General features: G+C 41.5%; 1 protein-coding gene across 1 annotated transcript in view; it reads left to right on the top strand.

Annotated features, from left to right (window-relative positions):
- PLCH2 (phospholipase C eta 2) overlaps positions 1-11,894 on the top strand; it is a 770,253-nt gene extending 758,359 nt beyond the window's left edge. The window contains exons 23-24 of the mRNA XM_069741627.1: positions 4,436-4,775; positions 9,511-11,894. Coding sequence (XP_069597728.1) covers positions 4,436-4,775; positions 9,511-11,141 — 1,971 coding nt within the window. The 3' untranslated portion in view covers positions 11,142-11,894. The remainder of the gene's footprint in view (positions 1-4,435; positions 4,776-9,510) is intronic.
- Positions 11,895-27,816: the final 15,922 nt, after the last annotated feature.

The raw sequence follows: 27,816 nt of genomic DNA, 5'->3' as shown, positions 1-27,816 counted from the left end.
ATGGACAATAGACCAGTGGAAATTTGTGCTTTGGTCTGATGAGTCCAAATTTGAGATCTTTGGTTCCAACCACCGTGTCTTTGTGCGACGCAGAAAAGGTGAACGGATGGACTCTACATGCCTGGTTCCCACCGTGAAGCATGGAGGAGGAGGTGTGATGGTGCGGGGGTGCTTTACTGGTGACAGTGTTGGGGATTTATTCAAAATTGAAGGCATACTGAACCAGCATGGCTACCACAGCATCTTGCAGCGGCATGCTATCCCATCCGGTTTGTGTTTAGTTGGGCCATCATTTATTTTTCAACAGGTCAATGACCCCAAACACACCTCCAGGCTGTCTAAGGGCTATTTGACCAAGAAGGAGAGTGATGGGGTGCTACGCCAGATGACCTGGCCTCCACAGTCACCAGACCTGAACCCAATCGAGATGGTTTGGGGTGAGCTGGACCGCAGAGTGAAGGCAAAAGGGCCAACAAGTGCTAAGCATCTCTGGGAACTCCTTCAAGATTGTTGGAAGACCATTCCCGGTGACTACCTCTTGAAGCTCATCAAGAGAACGCCAAGAGTGTGCAAAGCAGTCATCAAAGCAAAAGGTGGCTACTTTGAAGAACCTAGGATATAAGACATCATTTCAGTTGTTTCACACTTTTTTGTTAAGTATTTAATTCCACATGTGTTCATAGTTTTGATGCCTTCAGTGTGAATGTACAATTTTTATAGTCATAGAAATACAGAAAAATCTTTAAATGGGAAGGTGTGTCCAAACTTTTGGTCTGTACTGTATATATATTTTTTGTTTGTTTGCAAATTCTTATGAAAGTCAACTGAATAATATAACCACTGGACACTGCTGAATAATAATGCACATGAGGATCAATACTAATGATCTACTGTACAGCACAGATAACGCAGATGTAGCAGCCGATGCCGCTATTGATTATGCAGGAGAGACATTCAGAACATGCAGCGGATTTTGATAGAGGAGGCCGACATCGGGGGTCAGGGATGTTTCCTATAGATTGTGACTACGAGGTTGGCAAATATACACGGAATGTTGCGAGAATGCCATAAATCCATTCTTCACCTCTTCAGTTCGGAGAATGTAATGATTATGCTCCATGACTTCTGCTCACAAACCCACCGACAGTACAACTTGTGGTCCCACCATCTCTTGCCTCTGCTGATGGCCGTGCGCCCGGTGTTCTTTCAGGAGCTCAGACACGTGGATGACACAACTTGCACTGTACCTGTATATATCGCCATTGTTCATTATTGTTAATTGTACATTTTCTGTTCAGATCCGTGTCTGAAGATTTGGTACTGAAGCCATCGTATCTCTAATCGTGTTGCTAATTTTTTTATTTATTTTTTTAATTGTAAGGGAAATGTGCCGTGTTCTTATTCCATCGTTGCTGTTTTTCACTTTATTTACATGGATTGTTTTCTTGTTTTGTGTCTGTCCTTTCCTACAGAAGAGCTAGCCAGGTCCATCATGTGGCAGACATCATGGTTCTTAAATGAACACTAATTCTATGCTTAGTGCCCAGCGCATGTCTCCTCTCTAAGGTTCTTTGCATCTCTGAGACCAGAACCAAATTTCTGTCTAAAAATAAGTGTATTAGTTTTTCTGGGTGTGTTCCTTTAGGATACGTTCACAAGGGTCATATAGCAATGGATTTTCAGATGGAAAATTTACTGCGTTGATACATTACCAGCATTGTGGGTAAGATTTTACAAATCAGAAGGGAAAAAATAATCCCTACATTTATGCTGCAGATTTTCACTAAGGATTTAACGTTTTATCCGTAGTGACGAGCAAGCGTGCTCATGCATTAATAGAGTATCTTTGGTATGCTCAAACACCATGTTCAAGTCATCGCTGCTGCATGTCTCGTGCAGGGATTACCTAACAAACTGGCGATCCCTGCAGATGTTGGGGCTGTCGAGACGTCCAGCCGTGGGGACTCGAACATAGTATTCGAGCAAGCCGAAGATACTCTATTAACGCATGAGCATGCTCGCTCATCACTATATATCGTCAATGAAATCAATCTGTTCCATGCAACACACTTTTTTAAAGGGTGTGTACCAAGATTTGAAGCCATCCCCTATCCTGATTGCTGGGGTGGGTCTGACCACTGGAACCCCCAGAGATCCCAAAAATGGTAGCCCCATCTGAATAAAGCAGCACTCCCACTGAGGATGAATAAAGCGAGAGTGTGCATGCTCCACCTCCGCTCTATTCAGGCAGGGTTCTCCCTAGCACCATTCTCGGAATCACTGCGGGTGCCGGCGGATGGACACCCAGTAATCAAGAAGTTATTCTTCATCTCGCGAATAGGCCATGACTTCAAATCTTGGTATGAACCCTTTTTAAAAGGATTGTCTGGCCTTTGGCTACAAGTCTGCAGTCACTCTGAGACTGCAGACTTGTGAATCCTCAAATCTCGCACACTGCCCGCTGTGAGGATCCTACGGTGCGAGGAATGGGCAGTTGTGTGACTGCAAGTAGTATGCTATGTGCAAACCTCCAGCCACATTCCAACTAGACGTGCCCATCTTCGGTCAATGCAAGTGTAGTTGGCATGTGACCGTATGTATGCAAATCGCATATTTGTGGTCATGCCCGCCGCTCCCGGCACCGGAGAATCCTCATAGCGTGCAGTGAACGTGAGGAAGTCTGTCGTCACACAGAATGACTGTAGACAATCCAGATTTACGCTTGGAAAATCCAGTGGTTCTGTGCAGCGTGAGCATACCCTACGTTACCCCAATGCGGAGAGCTAACAAAAATCTAAAAAAAAAACCTCAATTTTATGAAAATCAATAATGGTGGCTTCAAATGCCAGATTATGGCAAGTAGTTCAGGCTGGTACTGTTATTATACCAACTTTTCATTTGACAAGCGGATAGTGGCACCTACGAATGGTAAGAATGCACAGTACAAGCTAAAACGAAACCATGCATATCCGGTTTAATAGATTCTGATAGCCCTTCTGCTACATGTAGCTACTTCTTGTATTCGTAATGGTGTTATTCTGGAGCATCTCTTCTTAGAACTCTACTTTGTGCCGCTCTTGTTATTCCTCGTCAAAATGGAATAATATGTTGTCAACGAGGTGCATTTCTATATATACTGACTCTCCTAACAATGATTGTATGGGCGCACACCCCATTGACAATGGGATTATAACACTCCGGTGTGGCACCAAGCAGAGCTCTGAAAAAGAAGCTCCAGAATTGATATATCATAAGAAGGTATTTACTAAAGGAGACCTGTCGAAAGGTGATGGCTTCTTGGTCAGTATTTCAAGTGGTGAAGTTCTAGCCTACATTTGTTTCTTTAGTTCTATTTACTCTAGGTGATGTCCAATCTGTTGGATAACTATGGGGTTCTTCTTGAGTTGCCATAACTGATTCCAGTGATGTCACTTACTGGGCTGTGTGTTCTTAAATATCAGTGTTTTATCAGCAGGAGATTATCACTACAGGACTAAGAGTCTCGTGCCTGCTAGTCCACTCCTGCTCTGTATAACCCCGCCCCATCACTGATTACCAGCACAGGAATCTGCCAATCAGGGTTGAGGGCGGGGTCATACAGAGCACAGCCGTGACAACACTGTTAGATCTGCGGCAGAAGAAACAGTGATTGTACCAAAATGACAGCATGTAGACCAGCAAGTGAGACATCGCTGGAATCGGGGCCCCAAGCCCAGACTTCATCCTGCTCTCAAACTGCACAACTAAAACCTGGTGACAGGTTCCCTATTGGAACACAATGGTACTTGGGGTGCACTACTACCATAGTTGCTATATTTTAAGACTGCAATAGGCTGGAGTGTTGATTCCTCCATGGTTGCATTTGTCATTGGGAGGAACATAAGCCAAAGTAATTTAACGAAAAGTTGTCACTCAAAGATAAACACTATGCAAAAGCCAAAAGAGTATCCTGCCTCTTATGGGGCATAACGGGGAAATGCTTTTGCAGATTTCAGCACTCGGAGAATGCTGAGATCTGCAACAGGTGCATGAGACAAGGGATTCTCTTTGGTGCATAGCACATTACATCATTATTTCTAGATCTAATCATTTGTGATCAGATTATTCATGCAGCGTGTCCTAACTTTTGAAAAATTAGGTTGAAACATGTAAAAAACCCAAAGCAATGTAGGATCAACCTGCGTTGGAGGAATAAATTCTTTATTGGCCATAACCATATAACTAAAATTTCATTTCAGCCATATCCAAGTCTCCATTTTTTGTTATTTCCGCCAAGAATTTTCTTATACCATCAAATATTTATAGTTTTATTCAACTTATTTGTTGTCGATGAACAGTGTAAAACATTACATACACATTCCCATTATGTGATGGATCAAGCAACTTTTTAATTTTTTATTTTTTTTAATTTTTTTTGTGGTTGCTTTCCATCTAGGTCAAGCAGGCCGTGGGTTTAAAAGGTCTGTTTCTGAGAAATCCAAAACAAGCCTCTCTGGACAGTCATGCTGCTGGACCGCTTCACCGGAAACATTCCATTAGTAGTCATATATTAAGAAGAACTGCCAGTGCTCCAACGAAAGGCCAGCTAAAACACAAAAAGGGCTTTCCAGAAATTGCAATTGACTCCAAAGACAACAGCTCAGAAGGAGCTAGTGAAGATAAGGAGACTGACGATTCATCCATTCCCCGCTTTGATAAAGAGCCGGAAAGTGCTTCTCCGTTTCTTCCATCCAGGGAAAGTACTCCCGTGGAATTACGCACCAAGAGTTTGAAAGGTAAGGGTCTAAGCTCTGGTAAAAGCAAAAGCCACGTTCGTATCTCTAGGTGTCCGACGTTCAGTGAACCGCTACGGAGGTCTGATAGAGCCCCTAATCTGGACAGTCCTACTCATAAACCAGGTGTGTTTGCTCGCTGTGCAATGAATGGTTCAGGTAGAATCGGGATGGCCACCAACTGTATGAAATGCGTGATTGGCTCTAAAGAGAGTCCCGACTTAGACTGTAAGTGGAGTGATAACAGCAGCACCAAACCGATCATACATGATATTCCAGCTCACAAACAGTATAGCGGTGTGCAAGAAGAAAGGTTAGAACTGAAATATTATGGTATCACAGATCAGCCAAGACGGCAACAGACAGACTTGCTAGCTCTCAATGACAATGGGAACGCCGATGATCTGCCCAGAAACTCGCAGTCCATTGTAATACCAGGGAAGAAAAATGGAGAATCCAAATGTGCTGGGATGAAAAGTCATCCTAGACAACGGTGGCAATGCCAAACCGGTGGCAGGTATGGAAGTACTGTTAATTTGGTCCCTGTTGGCAGTGGTTCTATATCCTCTAACTCAAGCAGCCTTGAGAGCCTTGGAAGTCCAGAACTGTCTATGGGCTGGCACGAAAATTCTCGAAGGCAAATGGGTACCCTACAAAGGGAAATGAATGCCTTGTTCGTTCAAAAGTTGGAGGAAATTCGAAGTAAATCCCCTATATTCTTTTCTGGTAAGATATATATTATGTCCCACCATCACTGTCTTCTTAGAAATCTGTCACAACGTGGAGTTATAGTAGTGTTTTTTTTGTTTTGTGTTTTTGTTGTGTTTTTGTCTGTAGACGTTAGCGCCTTGACGTTAGCCGTTACGTTGTTGTGTGTTGTAATGTATATTGTGTCTTGGCCATATTTGTTCTGTTATGTAACCATCCAAACCTGAGCTTTTTATCTTCTCTTTATTTTTTGTTAGATTTTTTTTTTTATTGACTTGTACGTACGCCCCAATGCAATATTATATTCGATGAACGAACAGTAGCTATAAAGCTATTAATTAAAGGAAAAAAAATCTTTAAAAAAAGACACAAGATCCTGAAAACTGTTTGCTGATTGTACTTTACAGCTATAAGTAATGTAACGATGTCAAGTTGGTGGCCATCATTTGCCAGATTAGTGCTCCAACGCGTACAAGATGCGGAGATCTCTTCTGTCCTGCTGGGCAAAAATATATGGCATCTTCCAGCTACTTAAGCTCAGGTGTCCGTATTTTTACCTTCAATAAGTACATTTTGGATTAGGCTACTTTCACACTAGCGTTTTCTGCAATCCGTCACAATGCGTCATTTTGCAGAAAAAACGCATCCTGCAAAAGTGCTTGCAGGATGCGTTTTTTCCCCATAGACTTGTATTGACGACGCATTTGCGACGGATTGCCACACGTCGCATCCGTCGAGCGACGGATGCGTCGTGCTTCTGCGGACCGTCGGGAGCAAAAAACGCTACCTCCCCGCACCTTAAAATGGGGCAGCGGATGCGCCGGAGAAATGCATCCGCAGCCTCCATTGTGCAATGCGCTAAACGCTAGCGTCGGAATCTCCCCGACGCATTGCGATGGGGAGATTCCGACGCTAGTGTGAAAGAAGTCTTACCTGCTTTTTTTGGCTGAACAGAGAACCTTATAAGCCCTATAAGACCATTTTGGACCACCAATATTTTATACATCAAGTTGTTCTCCATTTGAGACCATAAATGGAAGCTCTGATTGGACTACATTACATAGCAAAGCTGTCTTCTGATATGTCTGTCCGTCTACCCACTCTTATGTCCTTCTGTCTACTCGATCATCTACGTACAGATCACCTTAAATCTTCTCCTGACTAACTTCTCTCCTGTGTTCTTCCTCTTAACTTGTACTTCTCCGTCTCTCTAGTAAAAGACTGAAAGGACAAGAGGGTTCAGGTAACTGTGTTGTGGAGTCCATGGCCGTGTGTTATTTTGTCAAGACTTCTAAAATAAAAATAAAAAACTAGGAATAAAGAACTAAAAAATATATTTGAACAGAACTGCTAGTGAGCCATGGAATTAATGGGATATTTTTATTGGACTCTTTTTCTAATAATGCTACAAAATGAGTCTTGATAAAATTGTAAAACAACATTTTTATCAGCTTGTATATGTGTGCCATATCGAGTACTTGTAGAAATGTAAAGGTGGTTTTAATTGTGTGCTTTGAATACTAGGAGTAAAGCCCCCTGTCCCCTTATACACTTTAGATAGCTGTAGGCCAAACAATAATATGGACAACTGTTTGGCTGACAGATTTCTGCCCCACTCTCCCATACAAATGATGGCTTATTCTGACTCCATACCTAGGCTGAGAGTGGAGGGCGCTTTAGGCACTGTTTCTCTTGCTGTCTTTATGTACTACTACTCACACAATGAGATTTCATCAGATAGCTTGACTCGAATGCAGAGGCACGTATGAAGATTCCAGAAGGTTTATTTTCATTCTGAATTCTTGTAGTAGTCACAATTAAAGTAGCAGTAACAGCTTGCAGTAGGCATAAAAGGCTATTCTGAAACATAGCTGAAGACCTGTGGCTTCATAAGATGGCTGCCATACTCAGAATGAGGTCTAAGTAGAGGGGTTGCTGATATCCTCGCTCGTGAGGCAGACTGAGAGGAAAAACACACTTCTAAAAGGCAAACCATATTGTACACCAACAATTAAATACAATACAATGCCTATCTGTAAAGAATAAAAGGAACGGCTTGTATGAAATCGGACTTGATGGAACCTTAACTTCCCCAACAATTTCATATGTTTTCAATGGGGAGAGAAGAGAAATCCTCAGCACCTGGAAATCAAAGGATTGACCTTTTCAAACTTCATCTGTCCCATCCTTCTCTTCTCAGACATCAGACACGATCATCACCGTCAGTGTAGGAGGCTCCAATACACATTGTATTATAGAATTTCCTTCATTAGCATGGAAGTGTCATACATGGGGACGAGTCATCATAGTTCTCTTGGAAACTTTATATTAGTCAGTAGAAGACAGAAACGTAGCCACTTCCAACCTTAACATTTCTACATGGTCATACCAGAAGGAAGCAAATCCTTGTGGATACGTGAGAGACATTGTCTATCCAGTTATTGTTTTCTCCATTGAGCCCCGATCGTTCCCATGCTGTCTGGCACAGTAGGTGCATGTTCATGTCATCCATGTTGCATGCTGTGTTACTTGTGTTCGGGAACTTTGCATGTGTTTGCAAGCATTGTATACTGTATGTGGGAGGTAGAAAGTTTTCGAAATCCATACTTATGAGCCATTCCCTATCTAACCTCCCATAGACATTCATTAAAAATCAGCAATACATTATTTAACTGAAGGCTAAACCCACTCATTTACATATTTGGGTATATGAGGCCATTCAAATTTAATGTCCCTTATTATGCTCTTGGGTTCTTCTAGACCCTATAATATAACAAACCTAATATGTAAAAATGAAGAAAATCCTTATATTCACTTTACCGCTCTCTCTCCGGACCCTTGTGCCTTATCGTCACCCATCCGGTCCTCCATGCATCTTCAGATCGCCTCGCTCGTGCGGAAATATCCGGGCCTTTCATGTTGGACAGGGACTTTTAGTTTTCATGTGTCCCGGAAGGGTCCTGCACAAGGTCATGGTGCACGCCATGTCCTCTCACACGCTTGTGTAGAATCGTCCTGGACCTCATCAAAGCCCGGAGTCCTGGTCCATGGATTTTTGCACTACTAGAAGCGATCTGAAGGTAGAGTGTGGACCAGACAGGATATGTGAAGGGGCCGGAGAGGTGAGCAGTAAGAGGGTGTAAGGAATTATTTTGTTTACCTTTTGATGTCCTTTTAAGGTTCAGAAAAATGGTGTCCACAATTTAGCTCAATTTATGCAAAAGTGTTTCATTTTTTAATTATTTTTTTTTAAAGTCCGCATTTTGCCGAGTGCTGATTTCTGTATAATTCACGTAGAATTCAATTCCACTCTAATTTTATTCTCTCATCTCTACCCAAGAGTTAAAAAAACAAAACTCTGTCTCACCGGTCTTCCACCCCCTCAGGCTCTTCATTACGCACAACACAATCCGTTATGCTTAGGGCTTGTGCACATGACTAACTGTATCAGATGACTGCTATCGGTGGTTTTCATAGATGGCTCTCATACGAATGTTATTATTTGGGGCAGTTCAAATGTTCGATTTTGATCTGAGTGCAGGATAATCAAAATGAACAATGCAAGTTTATGGGTCCGTGAAAAACACAGACTGCACTCAGATGGTATGAGAGTGTGGTCTGATTTTCTGGGACTAACATAATGGAGGAGGTAGAGAAACTTTTTTTTTTTCCTCCACCTCAAGAGAAATTGATCCCACTCTGATCAAACTCTGATCACCATAATCGGGCAGTTTTTCTCAGATGAAGAACAAACGGTTGTGTGACCCTACCCTAACCGCATTTCTACAATTTATTAGACATGTAATGATTGTTGGTGTGTCTTTTGCTGATTTAGTTGATTGCCTTTTGCTTGTAGGATGTATGGGAATTATTTTTGGTGGCTTTTACCGATCCAGACAACTCTCCTAGATGCTAGTGCATTATTTATATTCTGGCTGCAGATGCATGCATCTCCATCAGCCCACTTAGTGTGTAGCGCACCTTTTACTGAACTGATAACCTACTTTTTTTCTTATTTTTTTTATTACAGATGCCAGACAAATCTCAATTTATAGGTCGGTCTCTTCTTTATGTAGTCTTGAAACTATTACAGAAGAACCCTCCTTTGCCAAGCAGATACCTCTTCCTGTTCCTACGTTTCTCCAGCCTGTTGCCTCAATTACAAATGAAGATCCTAAAGGGTGCAAGGATCCAACGGGATCCGAATGTCCTAGTGCAGCTAGTAGCTCTGACAATATGTACAGTGAAAATCAAATACATGACCTAGCCGTAGGTAAAATGATTCAACCAACCAACAGTTTAATCACGAGCACCGAAAATTCAGAAAAAACATGCAAAAATAAAAATGGTAATATGCACAATAATGCCAGTGGCAAACAAGAAATCACAATTACCATCAATCCTATCAACATGAAGCCGGGAATGTCTCTATTAGCAGATGTCTCGAGAGAAAACAAGGTCCGTCAGTCAAAAGGGAGTCAAGGTGAACGGGTCTTTGTTCAAAGGAGCAATAGTTCAGAGACATCAAATGTTACCAAATCTTCAGAACCGCAAATAAATCTCACCCCAATAATGAAGCCTATACCTCCTGGTGTTTTAAGACCAAAGCCTAATCGAATTCTCCAACAATCAGTGGTCCGTACTGGACCTACCATTCCTGTCAGAAGAACAAAAAGTGAAGGTCACGTTCTTTCAAGTAGCTTGGCATTAAAGTCTCCTGTGGCAGAAGTGTATTCTGATGCCACCATTAATGATAGGATATGGAGCAAGCTAGAACTCAACAGTCATAGGGACAGCATGTCTTCGTCTTCCAGTAAATCTTCTAACGACACAGTAATTGACCTTTCTTTGCCTAATTTAGCACAGAAACATTTGCTGGATCTTGATATCTCTGATGATAACTTTGATAGTATTAAATTACAAAATAACGTCCGACCGAGATCAGCAACTACTTTATCCAGAGGAACCTCTTTTGGAGTAACAAAAAGCAAATCCAACCCTAATTTAATATCTAGCACCAAAGCAATAGATGAACTTTATCCAAGGCCTCTAGCTAAAAGTCCTGAAGAAGTATTACCACCCTTGCCACGAAGGAACACTTGGAATAGACTATATGTAGAAAGCCTCAAACAAGCTGCCAGAAAACCCAATACTAATAAGGCATCGGCCACCCAGTCAATGTCTAAAAGCCTTGGGGACTTGACCTCAGATGATATATCATGCAATTTTGAAAGCAAGTATCGGAGCATAAGCAGAAGCTTTATTACAAGGTCTATGAGAGCTCAGAGAAGACCTGCCGGTATGAATGCCTCCACAACGTCTACAGATTCGCTTACAGAGCAACTCAAGAAACTGACAAGTTTTGAGAAAGAAAATGACATTACGTCTCCCACCGAATTCCAACCTGTTCAGTATGAGGATGACGGCATGAATCTTCTACGGAGAACATCCTCCAGAAGCCAGAGCAGAGTAAGATACGTTGCCAACAGAGCAAAACAAGCCCAAGAGCGACAAAGACTTCAAAATCTGGTCAATGGGAATTCCATAGAGGAAAGAGGAAATCCAGAAGGAGCTTGTGCAATAACTAAAGGGTTCTGTAATGATTCAATTTCAACCACCAAGTTTACATCAGAATCCTTGGATAGATTCGGACCCCAATAATACATTGTTGTGACTAACACATCTACGTAGCATTTGCATCACGTAAAGGATAAATTGTCCATGCAAGATATACCTCGATGGGGAGAATTCTATAATTTAGTTTTGGGACTGGACTGAAATTCTAAAGCACTTATAGTACTGTATATATTTTTAAATTGTTAGGTTTACATTGGATTTGCAATATGCTGTCGGACACCATTACGTTTAGCTATTCCCAGAATATATTGGTTCCGTCCATCCATCTATGGAGGTCTGTCCTCCCCTTTACAGAAGACTATTCCTGACCATCCAGTATGTTAACAATTTTCTGCACTGCTTTACCAATGTGAAACGTGATATTTTTAAACTGCTGCTGTATATAGCACCTTTAAAGTACAATATTATTTTATTTTTTGCACTGCCATATAAAATTTGAAGAATATGGTATGTTTTAAAAGAAAAGAAAAATAGCAAACTAAAAAATAACATTTTAAACCCCTTCAGTATGTATTATTGCTTTAAAGTTTCTTTTCTGATATGTCTATTTTTTTTTTAAAGTGTTCTCTATGTCAGCATCATAGATGTATGTTTTAGAATGTGGTTAAAAGATTTTTTTTATATATACGTCTGTTAATTATATTTGGTTTTTGTTTATTTTTAATTATTTTAGTTAATTTTATTCCTTGGTTATACTAATCTTCAATATAGTAAATGTTTTAACAGTTTGTAAACTACCAAAATCTATTAAATAAAATTATTTAACCTGCAAAAATATTCTTTACTTACAAAGAACTTTTTTTTTTATATTTGGGGTTTGTCTATCACAAGAACAAATAAGTCTTCAAAATCTTTTGTTTCAAATTCGTGAAAATTTAAAAATGCATGGTTATGTTTTAATTTTTAGCTTACACATTTAGTCTGAAGATTGTGGTACACGTTTAAAGATTTTTGATCCCCTAAGGAAAAAAAATGTTTGAAAGAAAGTAGCTCCCACCTTATAGACATGCAATGATAAAGAAAATAACAAAATAAGCAAATATTCAAGTGATGTTTCAGTCCAAACATTGGACCTTCATTGGATGTCACCATATGTCCTGCGTTCTACACTTAGGATAATCCAATTGATGAAAGTCCAGTTTTTGGTCTGAAACGCTTATCAATTACTTATCAATAAGATCACATATCGGCGATAAGACGCAATGAGTGCCAAGCAGAGGTGAGCAAAACGATTTAATGCTGAACAAATGTGTCAAGTTTTAGGAAATCCCTTTGTCCTGCCAACTTCGAACAACTTGTGATTTGATTTGAGAAAGTATCACCCAAAAATAGTTGCCACCATTTTACATATTCCGATTCTCCAGACAGTGTGTGTGTTGTACAACTGCAGTAGTGACTCAGATTAGTGTTGTAGTCTGTGAATAACCTAGAGATTCAATTAATAGTGGTAGAGTAGAGAAATCGGGGAGAATAGCTGGGCTGGTAATTTGTCCTGATGCATTTCAGTTACACTTTTTTGTATTATTTATGCACTAGAAAGCAGCAAGCCAACATTTTTGCACAGCTGTTATACTAGTTAATTTGATACATGTATGCGCCACATCAGTGCGGCTGCCTTTTGCAGTTTTTTTTTTTTTGTATGTATACCTACCTGGCATTTATTGTTGCACCCTTTTTAGGTATGTATGGGGGAATTTGGCTAAAAAAATACTGCCAAAGATCACAGCCAGGGGGGAACTGACCACGCTGTTATCTTTTTTGTCACGAACTGCCCTCTCCTGCTTTCTATCGTCAGGAAAATTACACAATTGACTGTTGATTAATAGTGATGAGCAAATATACTCGTTACTCGAGATTTCTCAAGCATGCTCGGGGGTTCTCCTCTAATTTTTATTTTAGTGCTCGGAGATTTAGGTTTTTTTTGCCGCAGCTGAATGACTTACATCATTCCATGGTTGCTAGGGAATCCCCACATGTAATTATGCTGGGTAACAAATGTAAATCATTCAGCTGCGGCAAGAAAAACTAAATCTCCGAGCACTAAAAAATACTCAGAGAACCCCCGAGCATGCTCGAGAAATCTCGAGTAACGAGTATATTCGCTCATCACTATTGATTAAAGGTACCTTCACACTGAGCAACTTTAGAACGATAACGATAGCGATCCATGACATTGCAGCGTCCTGGATAGCGATATCGTTGTGTTTGACACGCAGCAGCGATCTGGATCCTGCTGTGACATCGTTGGTCGGAGCAGAAAGGCCAGAACTTTATTTCATCGCTGGATCACCCGCTGACATTGCTGAATCGGCGTGTGTGACGCCGATCCAGCGATGTCTTCACTTGTAACCAGGGTAAACATCGGGTTACTAAGCGCAGGGCCGCTCTTAGTAACACTACATACTTACATTCCGGTGTCTGTCGCGTCCCCCGGCGTCAGCTTCCCTGCACTGTGTCAGCGCCGGCCAGCCGTAAAGCAGAGCACAGCGGTGACGTCACCGCTCTGCTTTACGGCCGGCGCTTACACAGTGCAGGGAAGCTGATGCCGGGGGACGCGACAGACACCGGAATGTAAGTATGTAGTGTTTTTGTTTTTTTTTACATTTACAATGGTAACCAGGGTAAACATTGGGTTACTAGGCGCGGCCCTGCGCTTAGTAACCTGATGTTTACCCTGGTTACCCGGGGACTTCGGTATCGTTGGTCGCTGGAGAGCTGTCTGTGTGACAGCTCTCCAGCGACCACACGACGACTAAACAGCGATGCTGCAGCGATCGGCATCGTTGTCTATATCGCTGCAGCGTCGCTTAATGTGACGGTACCTTAACAGATGAGGCTGCGGTTGTTACCACTAGTAGGCTGGTTATTGGAGAACTAAGAGTGAGCGCATTGTATATACACCTCCGATTCCAAAGTATGGAATATAAATATACCCCGGTATGATCACTGCGATCTCCACAATAATCCCAGAAATACTTGCTGTCACCACTGGCAATTTATACAGGCAAACTGTACGCCTGATTTCTCGTAACATATTCCTCTCAGGAGTGTGGTTTACAGAACAAAAGGAACAGAACTATTACATTTTATTTTTAATACAGAGTGATAGGCAGCATTTGTAAAAAATATACAAAAGATTTTACAAAAGGGCCAAAACAATACAGCATATACCATTACATAAAATAAAAGGATAAACAAAAGAACTTACTGCGCTGGTCACAGAGACCTCTCCTTTGCTAAACTGAGCTAACTTCGATTGGAAATGTCCAGTGTATGCAGATCATGCATACACTGATATGTATCTCTCTGCACGGAACACCGATTATAATTTGCCTTGTCTTTTTATCAGCACCAAAGTTACACTGACACACCCCTCTTGATGACTCACAGCAGGGCTGGTCATGGGATGTGGATTGAGTTTCTGAAAATTATGCTATTCCCAAAATTTACGATATCTTCAATCCTGACGATCACAGGCATTCGATATCTTCGTCATATTTTTACGTTTTCATTCATGGGAAACATGCCATTTGCTATTGCCAGCGATCTAGCCTCTATTGATTTGGGACTTATAGGCATGTGTCAGTTATGAAAAAAAATGAATATTCTTCCCGATTAGTCCTGAAGTTGAAAATGTATGTACCATCAATATCTGATATATACAAACCCCAATATTCATAACTGCACATTGGAGACAGTAACCAAGAGTACCACACACACTGAAATAAACCAATAAATTGCACAATTCATAAAAGATAAGCGATTAAATATAAGATGTGTGGTAGTTAGGAGTGGAAACCACCCGATCTATAGAGTGAAAACAAAACCCAGAAATAAGAGCTAAAAGGAGGAGAAAATTCCGGACAAGGATACATATAATCTTATCTTTATTTGAATAGCAGTAAGTCAAATTACAAAAATGATTAAAATATGAAAAAAAGTGAAAGTGCATCACAGGACATATAATCAATAATACACTGAATACATACATAGATAACCTAGTATGGTATTTTATGGAAATCTGATGTTCGGGACAACAAATAAATAGTACCTGGGTGTGCAAAAGTGAAAACGTTTCATATAAATCACAAGGTGAGTTAAATGTTAGCATAAAAACATAATATAAAGGCCGTGCCTAAAAGTAAATAAAGTGCACAAGTGCCACAACAAAAACAGAGAAGGAATATCTATGCTGGTCAAGTATAGATATCAAAAACCGTGCTCAATCAGAGACAAGACCAGTGTATACTATAATCATTAATCCGAACAAACAGGATACCTTAGAGGGTTAATTCCTTCTCTGTTTTTGTAGGGAAGAGAGAAGGGAGGTGATTGCCCTCTCCCTGGAGATGCTATGAATTTTAGTGTTTTCTATGACAAAACTACCCCTCCCTCCCAAAAAAAGGATGTTACCTCTGTTTTAATCTGTGTTCTGCACAGTCCTCTGCCCTTGCTGCCATAACAGTTAATGTTTAACATTACAGGCATTCAATTCCATAAATGACCTCTTTGTTTTGCTTCTTAAGGTACCGTCACACTTAGCGACGCTGCAGCGATACCGACAACGATCCGGATCGCTGCAGCGTCGCTGTTTGGTCGCTGGAGAGCTGTCACACAGACCGCTCTCCAGCGACCAACGATGCCGGTAACCAGGGTAAACATCGGGTAACTAAGCGCAGGGCCGCGCTTAGTAACCCGATGTTTACCCTGGTTACCATCCTAAAAGTAAAAAAACAAACAGTACATACTTACCTACAGCCGTCTGTCCTCCAGCGCTGTGCTCTGCACTCCTCCTGTACTGTCTGTGTGAGCACAGCGGCCGGAAAGCAGAGCGGTGACGTCACCGCTCTGCTTTCCGGCTGACCGACGCTCACAGCCAGTACAGGAGGAGTGCAGAGCACAGCGCTGGAGGACAGACGGCTGTAGGTAAGTATGTACTGTTTGTTTGTTTTTTACTTTTAGGATGGTAACCAGGGTAAACATCGGGTTACTAAGCGCGGCCCTGCGCTTAGTTACCCAATGTTTACCCTGGTTACCAGTGAAGACATCGCTGAATCGGTGTCACACACGCCGATTCAGCGATGTCTGCGGGGAGTCCAGCGACCAAATAAAGTTCTGGACTTTCTTCCCCGACCAGCGACAGCACAGCAGGGGCCTGATCGCTGCTGCCTGTCACACTGGACGATATCGCTAGCGAGGACGCTGCAACGTCACGGATCGCTAGCGATATCGTCTAGTGTGACGGTACCTTTAGTCTCCTAAGCCAGAGAACTCTGAGGGCTAAGGAAGATAATTCACAAATTTCCAATTTAGTCATTAGATGAGAGGAACAGCTAGCTGTTGTACTCAATGGCATGGGGCTGGAGGAGATGGTGGCCACAATTCAAATGCTTAGCTCTGTTGTTGACAATGGCAACCATGGTGTGGTCCTGGCACGGACAATGACAATTGAGTTGGTAGAGACATTCTGAGTCAGGGCAAATCTAGAGGTGTGAAGCAGGCAGGTACGAGTGGGGGAAGATCAGGACTAATCTTACAATAAGGCAACTGTCAGCTGAGTCCAGGATTGTCATGATTATGTGACTTGACATGACCTGGGAACCAGGGTACAAATCCGGCACCAACATCAAATACTACTCTACAAGTTCCTGTGCAGACAAATGGGTCCACACCTGTGTGTACAAGGGACGGAGTACAAATCATGGAAAAACACATGATAATAGTTCATGAAAGGAGAGAAAGAAGGTGGCACTCACCGTTTGTGTTACAATAAAAATGTAATTAATCTGTTAAAAAAACATGGAGATGGGGGGAAGTGTGGAGAGCAGGTTGAACAGATGAAATAAACGTTTTCTTAACAGGAACAGTGAGTGCCACCTTCTTTTTCTCCTTTTCATGAACTATAGCCTGAGAAACCAGATCAGGGCGAAAAAGAGGTGGTATCATCAGAGGAGGAGGCTATTGGCATCGATGATGAAAAACACACCCAACTTTTGGCCAAAATATCTTTTGTGGTCAGCTCGGGAGCAGATGTTGCCACGACTACTGTTGGTGGAGGCAGCTCAATGCCCAAGTCGTGGTGGTGGGCATGTTCTACGTACAGGCATCTTGGGTTTTGAAATTCTTTTCCACGCTGCTATCGAACAAACCTTTTGCAGTGTTCTGGCTCTGCAGGAGAAACATGTCTAGACTTGAATACAATAGGAACTATGGCCCTCTATCAGCACATGAAGCAACATCACCTTCTCATTTGGGAAAATCAAGCTGGCCACTAAAACGAGCAAGGCTCATGTTATCCTCCTACCCCTTCTCTTCTTACTAAACAGGCCACTTCCTCAAAGGGCACCTGGTCAGTGCCATCATCATCTATGACTACTGCTTGTTGTACACCAACGACGAGTGTCTTTATTCTTCTCCGTCGCACCATCAGAAATCCATCCTTGATTGGATAGCCAGCTGCCATATTTTCTGGCACAAAGGCGTTCCACTTTCACATATAGTAGAATGTGGGCCAGATTCTTGATTTGGTATTATTCTTCAAAGTGCATTGCAACGTAGAGCTGTAAAGCAACTATGGACAGGGACAATATATTTTTTTCATGGCCCAATGGGTGAACGTTTTGAGCAGCATTGATGCACCACAGCAACCACGACAGATGGTGAAGCCTTCATGTTTGCACTTTAGGTTTGGTTCCACAGACAGATGGCAGTTACTGACAAACTCCTAAACCTCCTCAGCCTCATCTTCAGGGGACATGACCCCGTCGCCAACAGGAGCAGCCTTGTATCCACAACCTTCAGTCTTTTCGTTCTTGTAAGGTGAATCATTGCCAAACTGTTTAACAGCTTGTGAGCATGGGTGCCAAGGCATGAAACAGATGAGTTGTTCATCTTCATTGGTCAGCAAATATCCCACTGGATGGCTGATGGCTCCATACCAACTGTAAATGGGCACTGTTATAAGCGACCTGGTATAAGAGAGATGCCGTAAAGGGGCTACCAGGTACACATAAAATTGGCCATTTTTATGCGCTAAAAGCTCTCATTTTTCATATTTCTAGTGCAGTAATGCAGTTCAAATTTCGTTTTTCAAGTTTGTATGTTCTAGCGCTGCAGTGTGCTGCCTTATTTACTTAATTAAATGTAAATGGGCACTGTTATAAGCGACCATGCCTGTAATACTCTGGCTGCACTACATTTTGGAAAAGTAAAGTCCAGCATTTAATCGTGAAAATATATATATGTTTTTAAAGACATTTACCCAATTGAAGAAGGTGATGGCCATGAGTGTGTTAGGGCATTCCAACCGTTCTTATCCGGCTTTAAACCTTCAGGCTTTGCAGAAACAGAACAATACACCTGATCGCAACCTGACGTGTGAAATCGTAATGTGATGGTATTCAGCATTGAACATGTTGAAGCATCTGTACGGCGAGTATAAAGCATCCACTGATTATAGACAAACCAGACCTCCCCGTGCCTGTCCCTTCATATTCTATACTGTGTGCCAATAGATAGTCACTTATCTCCTACCTGCCCAATGTGTTGTATACTGTTCTGCGCTGACAGTTTGGCCCTACACAGCCGGGCATCTTCTTGCCTGTCCCATCATATTTTAAACTTTACGGTTACTGCCGCTGTCACATTCACGACCGATAGATAGACCTACATATCCTCCTTGTTCATTGTGTTCTAAAGCTATAATATACTGCTGCTTGGAACCTTATTCTGTGCAAGGTAAATAAACCTAAAACTGCTTCCAAAAAGGAATAATTTTTGCACAGATTTTAAGAACCATTATTTCTTCTCTTTTCCAAACAGCAAACCTATTATTGTTCCCCAAAAAAGGGATAATTTTTAGACGTCTAGTTAAAAACTATGGCTTCTTGATTTAACACAAACAACTAACCAAACAGCCATGGCTTCTTCTGTGTACACCACCTGTGTAGAAACAGTTGCATTGCAGACATTTGCGTCCCAAATTTATAACCCTACAAAAGGGGCTCACGGTTTCATGAATTTTGCGTAAATACAAATTTTGTCTTTTACATTTGTCTGTAAAAGTTTCTGCCGTACGTATAATCAATCCGGGGGGTATAGAAGTACATTTGAGAAAACAAATTTGAATTTTGGAACAGTTGCAAATGATGAATTGGGTGAAAACACCTGGAAAGCCTAATCCCCACCCATAATGGTGAAGTATAACAAAAACGGACAAACAACTAATGTGGCGTAATTTTTTTTTTCACAGTTCTATACAAACCTGCATCATTTTAAAGGATTGCGTGACTTTTACCTCTAAAAAGGTGCAAAATGAGCAAAAGATGCAAAAAAAAAAAAAAAAAAAACTTCGTATTAGTGCAAAATTTATCAAACATTATGCACCATTCTGCTGAAAACTGCAAATGATGAATCGGATCCCATAAGTTTTTTTTTTATTTTTTTTTATTTTTTTAAAAGAAAAACCTTCACGTGTGCTACACCTTTCCATAACATTAACCTATTAATTGCCTCATATCTAATTGTTATCATCTATTTGCTCCGTGCGTTTTTCCCAGCATCATACACTGCTCACAATATAAGCAAAGATTAAAGCTGATTTATTTTTATTTTTTTCATTTCTAGCAGAAAAACATTTTTTTTTCTTTTTCCAACTTTAATTGAACACATTGAAAAGAATATGCCATTTGCAATTTCTAATTAAAGAAGCCAGTGTTTACAGTGAATGTTGTTATCAAGTGCAATTAGCCGGAATGGGGAGAACTTGTTCATCATGTCACATCCAAAAATAAAATATCCAGGAGGAAAAAAAGACAAATAAATTAAAAATGTCTTAATAACCAGTTGTGTAAGAAACCCCTTCAATCTGGGCAGTGTTTCCATAGTAACGGTAACCACAGCAATGTGAGCTCCTCTGTCATGACATGATATAGTGAAAACTGAATGACGCTGACTGGCCCCCGTTTTGGCACAACCTTCATACCACAATTATCTGCTCACATTTCATTTGTATTTTAATGGATTTAACAAAAACTTGTTTTAGGTCAATATAGATTAAACCAATACTATTACAATATACAATGGGGGGTTACAGGTGGGGAGATGGTGATCGGAGCTTTTTATTTTGGGTGGAAGGTCAAAATATTAAAATATTCGCTAATGTCGTGGCTTGAGGCCTATTACTGTATCCACTTAAAGGGGCTATTGAGCTGAGCTTTTTTATTTTTAAAAGGGCCTTTGACACTTAGAAATAAATAAAAATGTAAAATGAGAAATACTAAATCATTCTCCTTAGCTTCTGCTCGGACACTCGCCTGCTCATCAATGGTCTCCACTTCCTAATTCCATTTCAACGCACCAGAAATGTCAGAGAATGCATGCTCAGCCAATCACTGATGGGGGCGGGTCACTACTGCGGCCAGTGATTGGCTGAGTGGGAAATTCCTGCCTCTTCAAATGTATCAGGATTGGATAAGTGATGGAACAGAAGCTGAAGGTGTGTAATTATATGTGTGTTATAGGTTTTTCAAGAGTACCAAAGCATTAGTATATACTTTGAGCAACTGTGTGTGTATGTATGTGTATATATATATATATATATATATATATATATATATATATATATATAGTGCGTAGATATCAGTTTTATGACAACTAACAGTGCAATCATTGGTATGGGTTGTGTATAAAAGTGTTGTACTTATTTTATTTTTATTTTAAATTTTATTACTGTAAAGTTATCACTCAGAATAGGTACAAAGAGGCCGATTCATCAATATTAATGTTTCGTCTGCCAGTCTAAATAAAGTGTGCACTGGTGTATGATGCCCCAAATTAAGGTTTGTGTGCCTTTTTATCAAGAACTGTTGTGAATTTCTGTCTCAATTTCTAACACTTTTATGGTGTTAATTTTGATAAATTTGTTGGGGGCGTTGAGCCACTCTCCCCCCTGTCCACAGCCACCTATTTTTTGAAAAGTTGCCAGAGCTGGCTGGAAGTGGTGTAATAATGCCAAACGTAAAATATATAAATAAATATATATATATATTTTTCTCAACCGCACCATTTGCCAAAATTTTACTTAAGTGTAAACTGCTTGATGAATCGGCTCCTAAGTGATTGGGCTTCCAGGTACTCACCGGTCACCATAGGCCATTTATGCTGTCTCTGGGTATACATAAAATAAAGTATTTGATACGCTGCCAATTTTGCAAGTTTTCCCACCTTGAAAGAATGGAGAGGTATGTCATTTTTTTTCTTTGGTGCAATTCACCTGTGAGAGACAGAATCTTTAAAAAAAAAATCCAGAAAATCATTTAATATAATATTTACATAATGATTTTGCATTTCATTGCATTAAATAAGTATTTGATACAATAGAAAAACAGAACTTAATATCTGGTACAGAAACTTTTGTCTGCAATTACAGAGGTCAGATGTTTCCTGTAGTTCTTGCACGCACTGCAGCAGGGATTTTGTCCCACTCCTCCATATAGATCTTCTCGAGATCTTTCAGGTTTTGGGGCTGTTGCTGGGAAACATTGAGCTTCAGCTTCCTCCAAAGATTTTCTATTGGGTTCAGGTCTGGAGACTGGCTAGGTTACTCCAAAACCTTGAAATCCATTTTACAGAGCCACTCCTTAGTTGCCTTGGCTGTTTAGGTTCATTGTCATGCTGGCGACCCATCTTGAATGTTCTTACTGAGCGACTGAATATATCTCACGATACATAATCCCATCCATCCTCTCTTCAATTTGGTGCAGTCATCCTGTCCCCTTTGTGGAATAGTACCCCCAAAGTATGATGTTTCCCCCACCATGCTTCACGGTTGGAATTGTGTTCTTGGGGTTGTATTCATCCTTCTTCGTCCAAACAAGGCAAGTGAGTTGATAACAAAAAGTTCTATTTTGATCTCATTTGACCACATGACCTTCTCCCATGCCTCTTCTGGATCATCTAGATGGTCATTGGTAAAGTTCAAATGAGCCTGGACATGTGCTGGCGTGAGCAGGGGGCCTTGCATGTCCTGCAGCATTTTAATCCATGATGGTGTAGTGTTACTAACAGTTTTGTTTGAGACTGTGGTCCCAGCTCTCTTCAATCAGGTGTTTCTACAGCCCTAATAGAGTGCCAACACTGGTTATGTTCCTAAGCTAAGTGACCCTGACAAGGAGCAAGTAACCTGCCTAGGACATAACCTATGCATGCACTGAAAGATTATGCTGCCTTCAGTTAAAAATATATATATATCTGGCGCTAGCCTCCCCATGGAAATACCAATTGTTGGCTCTGGCCTCCGCATGGAAAAATCAATTGATGGCACTGGCCTCCCTGTCGAAATACCAACTGATAGCATCAGCCTCCTTATGGAAATACCAAACTGATGGCATTGGCCTCTTCAATGAAATACCATCTGATTGCACTTCTCTCCCCATGGAAATACTAATTGATGGCACTGGCCTCCCTGTCGAAATACAAACTGATAACACTAGCCTCCCCATCAAAATACAAACTGATAGCACTAGCCTCCTTAAGGAAATACCAACTAATTGCTCTAGCTTCACTATAGAGATACCAACTGATGTCACTGGCCTCCACATGGAAATACCACCTAATGGCAGTAGCCTCCCCATGGAAATACCAACTAATGGCATTGGCCTCCCCATGGAAATACCAACTAATGGCATTGGCCTCCCCATGGAAATGCTAACTGATGTCACTGGCCTCCCCATGGAAATACCACCTAATGGCATTGGCCTCCACATGGAAATACCAACTAATGGCATTGGCCTCCCCATTGAAATGCCAACTGATGGCACTAGCCTCACTATGGAAATACCAACTGATTTCACTGCTCTCCCCATGGAAATAACATTTGTTGGAAACCCTAGTTATAACTCTGCAGATGACCAGCAACTGGGTACTCAAATATTAAGTCAACGCTTCATAATTTATCAAGGAATTGTTTCCAAAAAAAAGTTTACTAATCACATTATTAGCCGGTTTAGTAAAAGTTTTGGCTTGTGCCATATGTGGTCATTAGTTACATGTAACACAACAACAAATGAGGTGAAACCCTATTGCACAAAATGTCATGCATGCAAAATAATGGCCAAGATGAGTTGTTTGTTGCTCCCGTACGGTTTCTTCAAACAGGTGGTCGATTATGAAGATAAAACCAACCATGAGAAAATGGAAGAAGGTCTTATGTTTGTTCTGAGGGAGAAATATATGAGCAGTGTGATTACGTAGAGTTATAAACGGCACAAATGAGGTAATGAAGTGAATGAGCGGTCTGACCCCTCGGTACCTCATCTAGTCAATGCCATCATATGTGTAGGAGGTTCAAGCCAAGAGCCAAGCCTCAGATAGCAGACGGTGTGAAGAGCATAAAGTAGTAATGGTCATTGTAGACCGATGGTGGTGTAGTTAGATGCATCTTAGAAGACATATATAGATCACAGGGGCGCTGCATACATGAGGTTAACATCCAAAAGTCACAAAGAATGGAAGGCAGGAGGCTTGTGTCTCCAATTCTGCAGCTGTGCCCATAATTTTATAGCCGGGCTCACAGCTGCTGGGGGAGGTTTAATAAAGAGCTTCCTTGTTTTTCAAAGAAAATCCTGAAAATAGCGCAGGTCGATGAATTGGCAGATGACTCATCCATCAGAAACACCTCCAGTGATGACAGACTCGCGTCACACCGGGAGCTGACAAGCGGGACTGCGGCATATACAAGAGTAGGGGAGCACCTGCCATTAGCAAAGTTATGTCCCCGCTACTTAGATTGTATAATTTAGACCTTCCAAAATCTTGTACAGTAACGGATACTTGTGCAGAATAGCTGGTATCAATGATGAAGCTTTCTATCTATATACACAAAACTATGAAGGTACATTGCAGCTCCATAGCAAACGCACAACAAAGCCTGCACATGTTACTTGCGGATTTTTCTGTGGACTTTTCAGCAATGAAATGAACTCTTTGCCTTTCAAAGTTGATGATCGGCAGTATAAATTGACAGATTGCTGGTTTATAAAAACTTCTTCTGTAACCTGTGGATGGGATCTGGTAAAATCCCACACACTTGGCTGCTCCTTTAGTGATTTGTTAATCTGCCGAAATTTTAATTTGGCAATTTTCTCAAATTTGGCCCAAAAATTTGATTTGCATTGAATGCCCCTTTGTATGCGCTGGGGTCTCTGCAAGAGAAATTGATTTGCTGCGTTTCTGACGTGTCGCATGTCAGTTTTCGCGGGTGATATGCAGGTGCACATCGACGCACAGTGGACAGGCGTCAAAAAAGCAACAAATCCTGAATGTGGTAATGTACCCTTATTCATTGGAAGTAAACAATTAAGTTTCCTGTTAAATGACTGCAAGCAGAGAACTTAATAAAGAAAATGTAAATGTGTCAAATGTTACTGTATAATAAATGACATTTATTTGCTGAGACTAGAAAATTACTTTTATAGGAATACTCTGGCCAAGACTAATCCTGTGCTCTGTTTAGTGCAGGCCCGAAGGCAGAGGCGGACATAACGCAGGTCCAGCCAATGCAGCTGCACCAGGGCCCGGAGGTGGAGGGGTGAACCCTGCAGGGCGGTTAACACTGAGGGCAATCTGGCCTGTTTCTCCGGTCCCGAGGCGCCCCAGCCAGATTGCCCTCATGTGTGGTGGGCAAGGAGCAATCCCTGCAGCTCTGCTGCCTACAAGAGAAAATGGCAGTGGAGCGGAGCTGCAGGGATCCATCCTCCGCTTCCTCCCTGCGCTTCCTGTCTGACACAGCCAGCGCGTGCCGGTGTCGGAGAGAGGGAGCTGCCGGCGACGATGATGCTGTGGGGGAACGAGAGGAGCAATGAGGGGTGGTGTGTGTTATGTCTTGAGCGGCTGTGTGTGTGTATATGGAGGTGGTGAGGGAGAACAATAAAGGGAGTGATGATGGAAAACTATGAAGGGAGGTGGTGGGGGAGAACAATAAAAAAAGCCGCAGGAAAAACGCAGGAAGAATTCAGCAAAAACCTCCTGCTTTTTGTAAGCCATTGAAATGCAGCTGTGTAAAAAAAACACACAGCAACAACGCAATGTGCAAGCATAGTCTTAGGATAGAAACAGTTAATGTGTTCAGGGACAGCTCCAGTGTGGGAGGGTCAGGGCTGGTGAATAAGAGGAACACTTCCTGATTAGTGGAGGAGAGTAAGAGATTAGATGGAGAGTGAGCATTAGTTGGAGGTCTGAAGGCACAAGGAGCATTCCTGGAACTTTTGGGGCCTACGGTCCGACTGAGGCACTGAGAAGCGTGCCTCAATATCTTCCTAGAAGAGGAAGTCAGACAGGGAATTGCATAAGGGAGTTGGGATGGGACTCATGGAAGCTGCATCGCCTGATGGAGTATCCCAGGGAGTCAAAGATGCCGTTGAGGAAAAGGATATCTTGGGGCGAGCGAATAGCGGACATCTGAGCGAGCTGTGCTATGGACTTTGAAAACGGAAAAGTTTGTGCCCAACACTGCACATTTCAATATGGTAAAAATGGACAGTTAAGTAAACATCTTTCTTATAAAATTAATATGATATCCCTTATTGTATGAACAGCAGTTACTGAAATTGAAGAACTGGAGACAGCATAGATCTTCGACCAAAAATGGGAGTGTTACGCACAACTCGCATAGCACAGGAGTTAGGGACACCATTTATTTGTGGAGTGCCAGGGTGTGGGAACACAGCAGCCCCTTGCCCACGACTACCACCCTGTGTACCTTACAAGTCCATGTGACTGCAGATTAATGAATCCTCATAGCATGCACAGTAAGTAAATGCTGTCATGATTCGCCGGTGGCGGGAGTGTCCGGTCAAGTGACTGCAGTTTGCGATTTCCATACTTCTTGTCACAGTCCAACTAGATGTGCATTTGTATTAAGCAAAGTTCTGCTTATCTGGTTGTCACTTGACTGCACATATGCAAATCACATACAGTTAAGCGCTTACAAGCTCCCAGCGACCGCACCGGAGAATCAGGACATCGCACACTGTGCAAGAGGGCATGCCTTGCTCCATAGAGTGTATGGAGTGAGGCTGCGCCCACTGGCTGGGGGTATCTATAACTCATACATACCTCCATTCCCTGATCTGAAACCAGAGCATCCTTGCAGAGCACAGTGCATGCCCTGGGGGATTCATAAGTCTACAGTCATACAGAGTGACTGCAGATTTATCGGTTTTGACCAGACTGCCCTTTAAGTCACTTGTTCAATATGACATAAACAATGCTGATTATTTTTGTATTTGAACTTTTTTTTTTTGCATAGTTTAAGAACAAAACATCGCAAGATCCACTAAAATGTCACAAAATTTGTGCAAAACAAAAAATTTACAGTACAAAAAAATCACATCAGGGGGCGAACGTTAGTACACTTGCAAAAAAATATTCACAACTTTTTTAGAAAACGTCACAATCAACGGATCAACCACAACCATCTGGAAAACAAAAAAAACACGCTCACAATGACAAACCTAAAAAAAAAGGGTTAACGCATATTAGAAAGAGGCACCAAGTAAAGGAAGAATTTTGTGCAAATCAAAAACAGACTTAGAACAACAAAAACTGGACAAAAAAATTGACGAAAATGAAGGAATGTTCATATATTAGGAGAAATGGTAAAAACAACAACGAATAAAGAAATCCGAGGAATAGCGGAAGATGGGGCGGCTTCTGTGATTTCTCTAGGAATGTGCATTACAATCCCAAGTGTAGAAGGATTGAGCGTTAAATGAAACTGTGTCCATGTTATTGGGCATAAAACCAGATTATCACCCGCAGAGCGCAGGAAACCTGAACACATGTTGTCTGGACGCCGATGATTAAACGCCGATCTCTTCTTGTTGGACAGTACATTGGACCTCTCCCTTTAATTCTGCTGCCTCCACTCATCTATGCTGCATTTGGGGCTGAGGGCTTTGCCTCTTCCTATTTACTATTCTGTCAATATATTGAACCGTTGTTAAAAAAGGTAAATGGCAAGAAGAATTATGTTAACTACACTGTCAATTACTAATCACCTCGCTGCATTGATTGCACATTGGAAAAATCCTTCTGACAGCCGGGGTGATATATTCAGGTAATGAACTAGTATTGATGAGTGCGGCCGGGCTTCATTCTGATAACATTTCTTGTAAGTAAATTAAACCTTATTAACAGCAGTCTACTCCTAATCGGGTCTGGATGTCGTCTACTGCAAATCTAGCTGCTAACAGAGGGTAAAACGAGATAGCGGCACGCGTCGGGGCAGGGTTATCTATCAACTCAACTTCGACATGGTGGTTGATCGTTATGTGGCTACATGACAATAATGATGATCGAATGTGCTCAGATAAGGTGTTATCTGAGCGTGCTCCCGTGTGGAGTGTCCTTGGAGTGCTCGAAAAATATGTTTGAGTCCCTGTAGCTGCATGTCTCGCGGCTGTCTAACAGGGACTCAAACATATTTTTCGAGCACTCTGAGGACACTCAGTTTGCACAGAAACATGCTCGGATAACACCTTATCCGCGCATGTTCTCTCATCACTACATGACAAAATCCTTTTATACCTTATTTGCCACATCGAGACCCTCAAGTGATCAGACTTCTGTTTTTATCGTAAGTCTGTGCTTCTGACGGATATAATTCGTACCTATGATCGTCCATGGGACTGTACACATG

This window comes from Ranitomeya imitator, chromosome 10 (genome assembly GCF_032444005.1).
Source record: "Ranitomeya imitator isolate aRanImi1 chromosome 10, aRanImi1.pri, whole genome shotgun sequence".
In the NCBI taxonomy this organism is placed as follows: Eukaryota; Metazoa; Chordata; class Amphibia; order Anura; family Dendrobatidae; genus Ranitomeya; species Ranitomeya imitator.
Note: the sequence above shows the minus strand (reverse complement) of the source record. Positions and strands in the feature narration are given on the sequence as shown.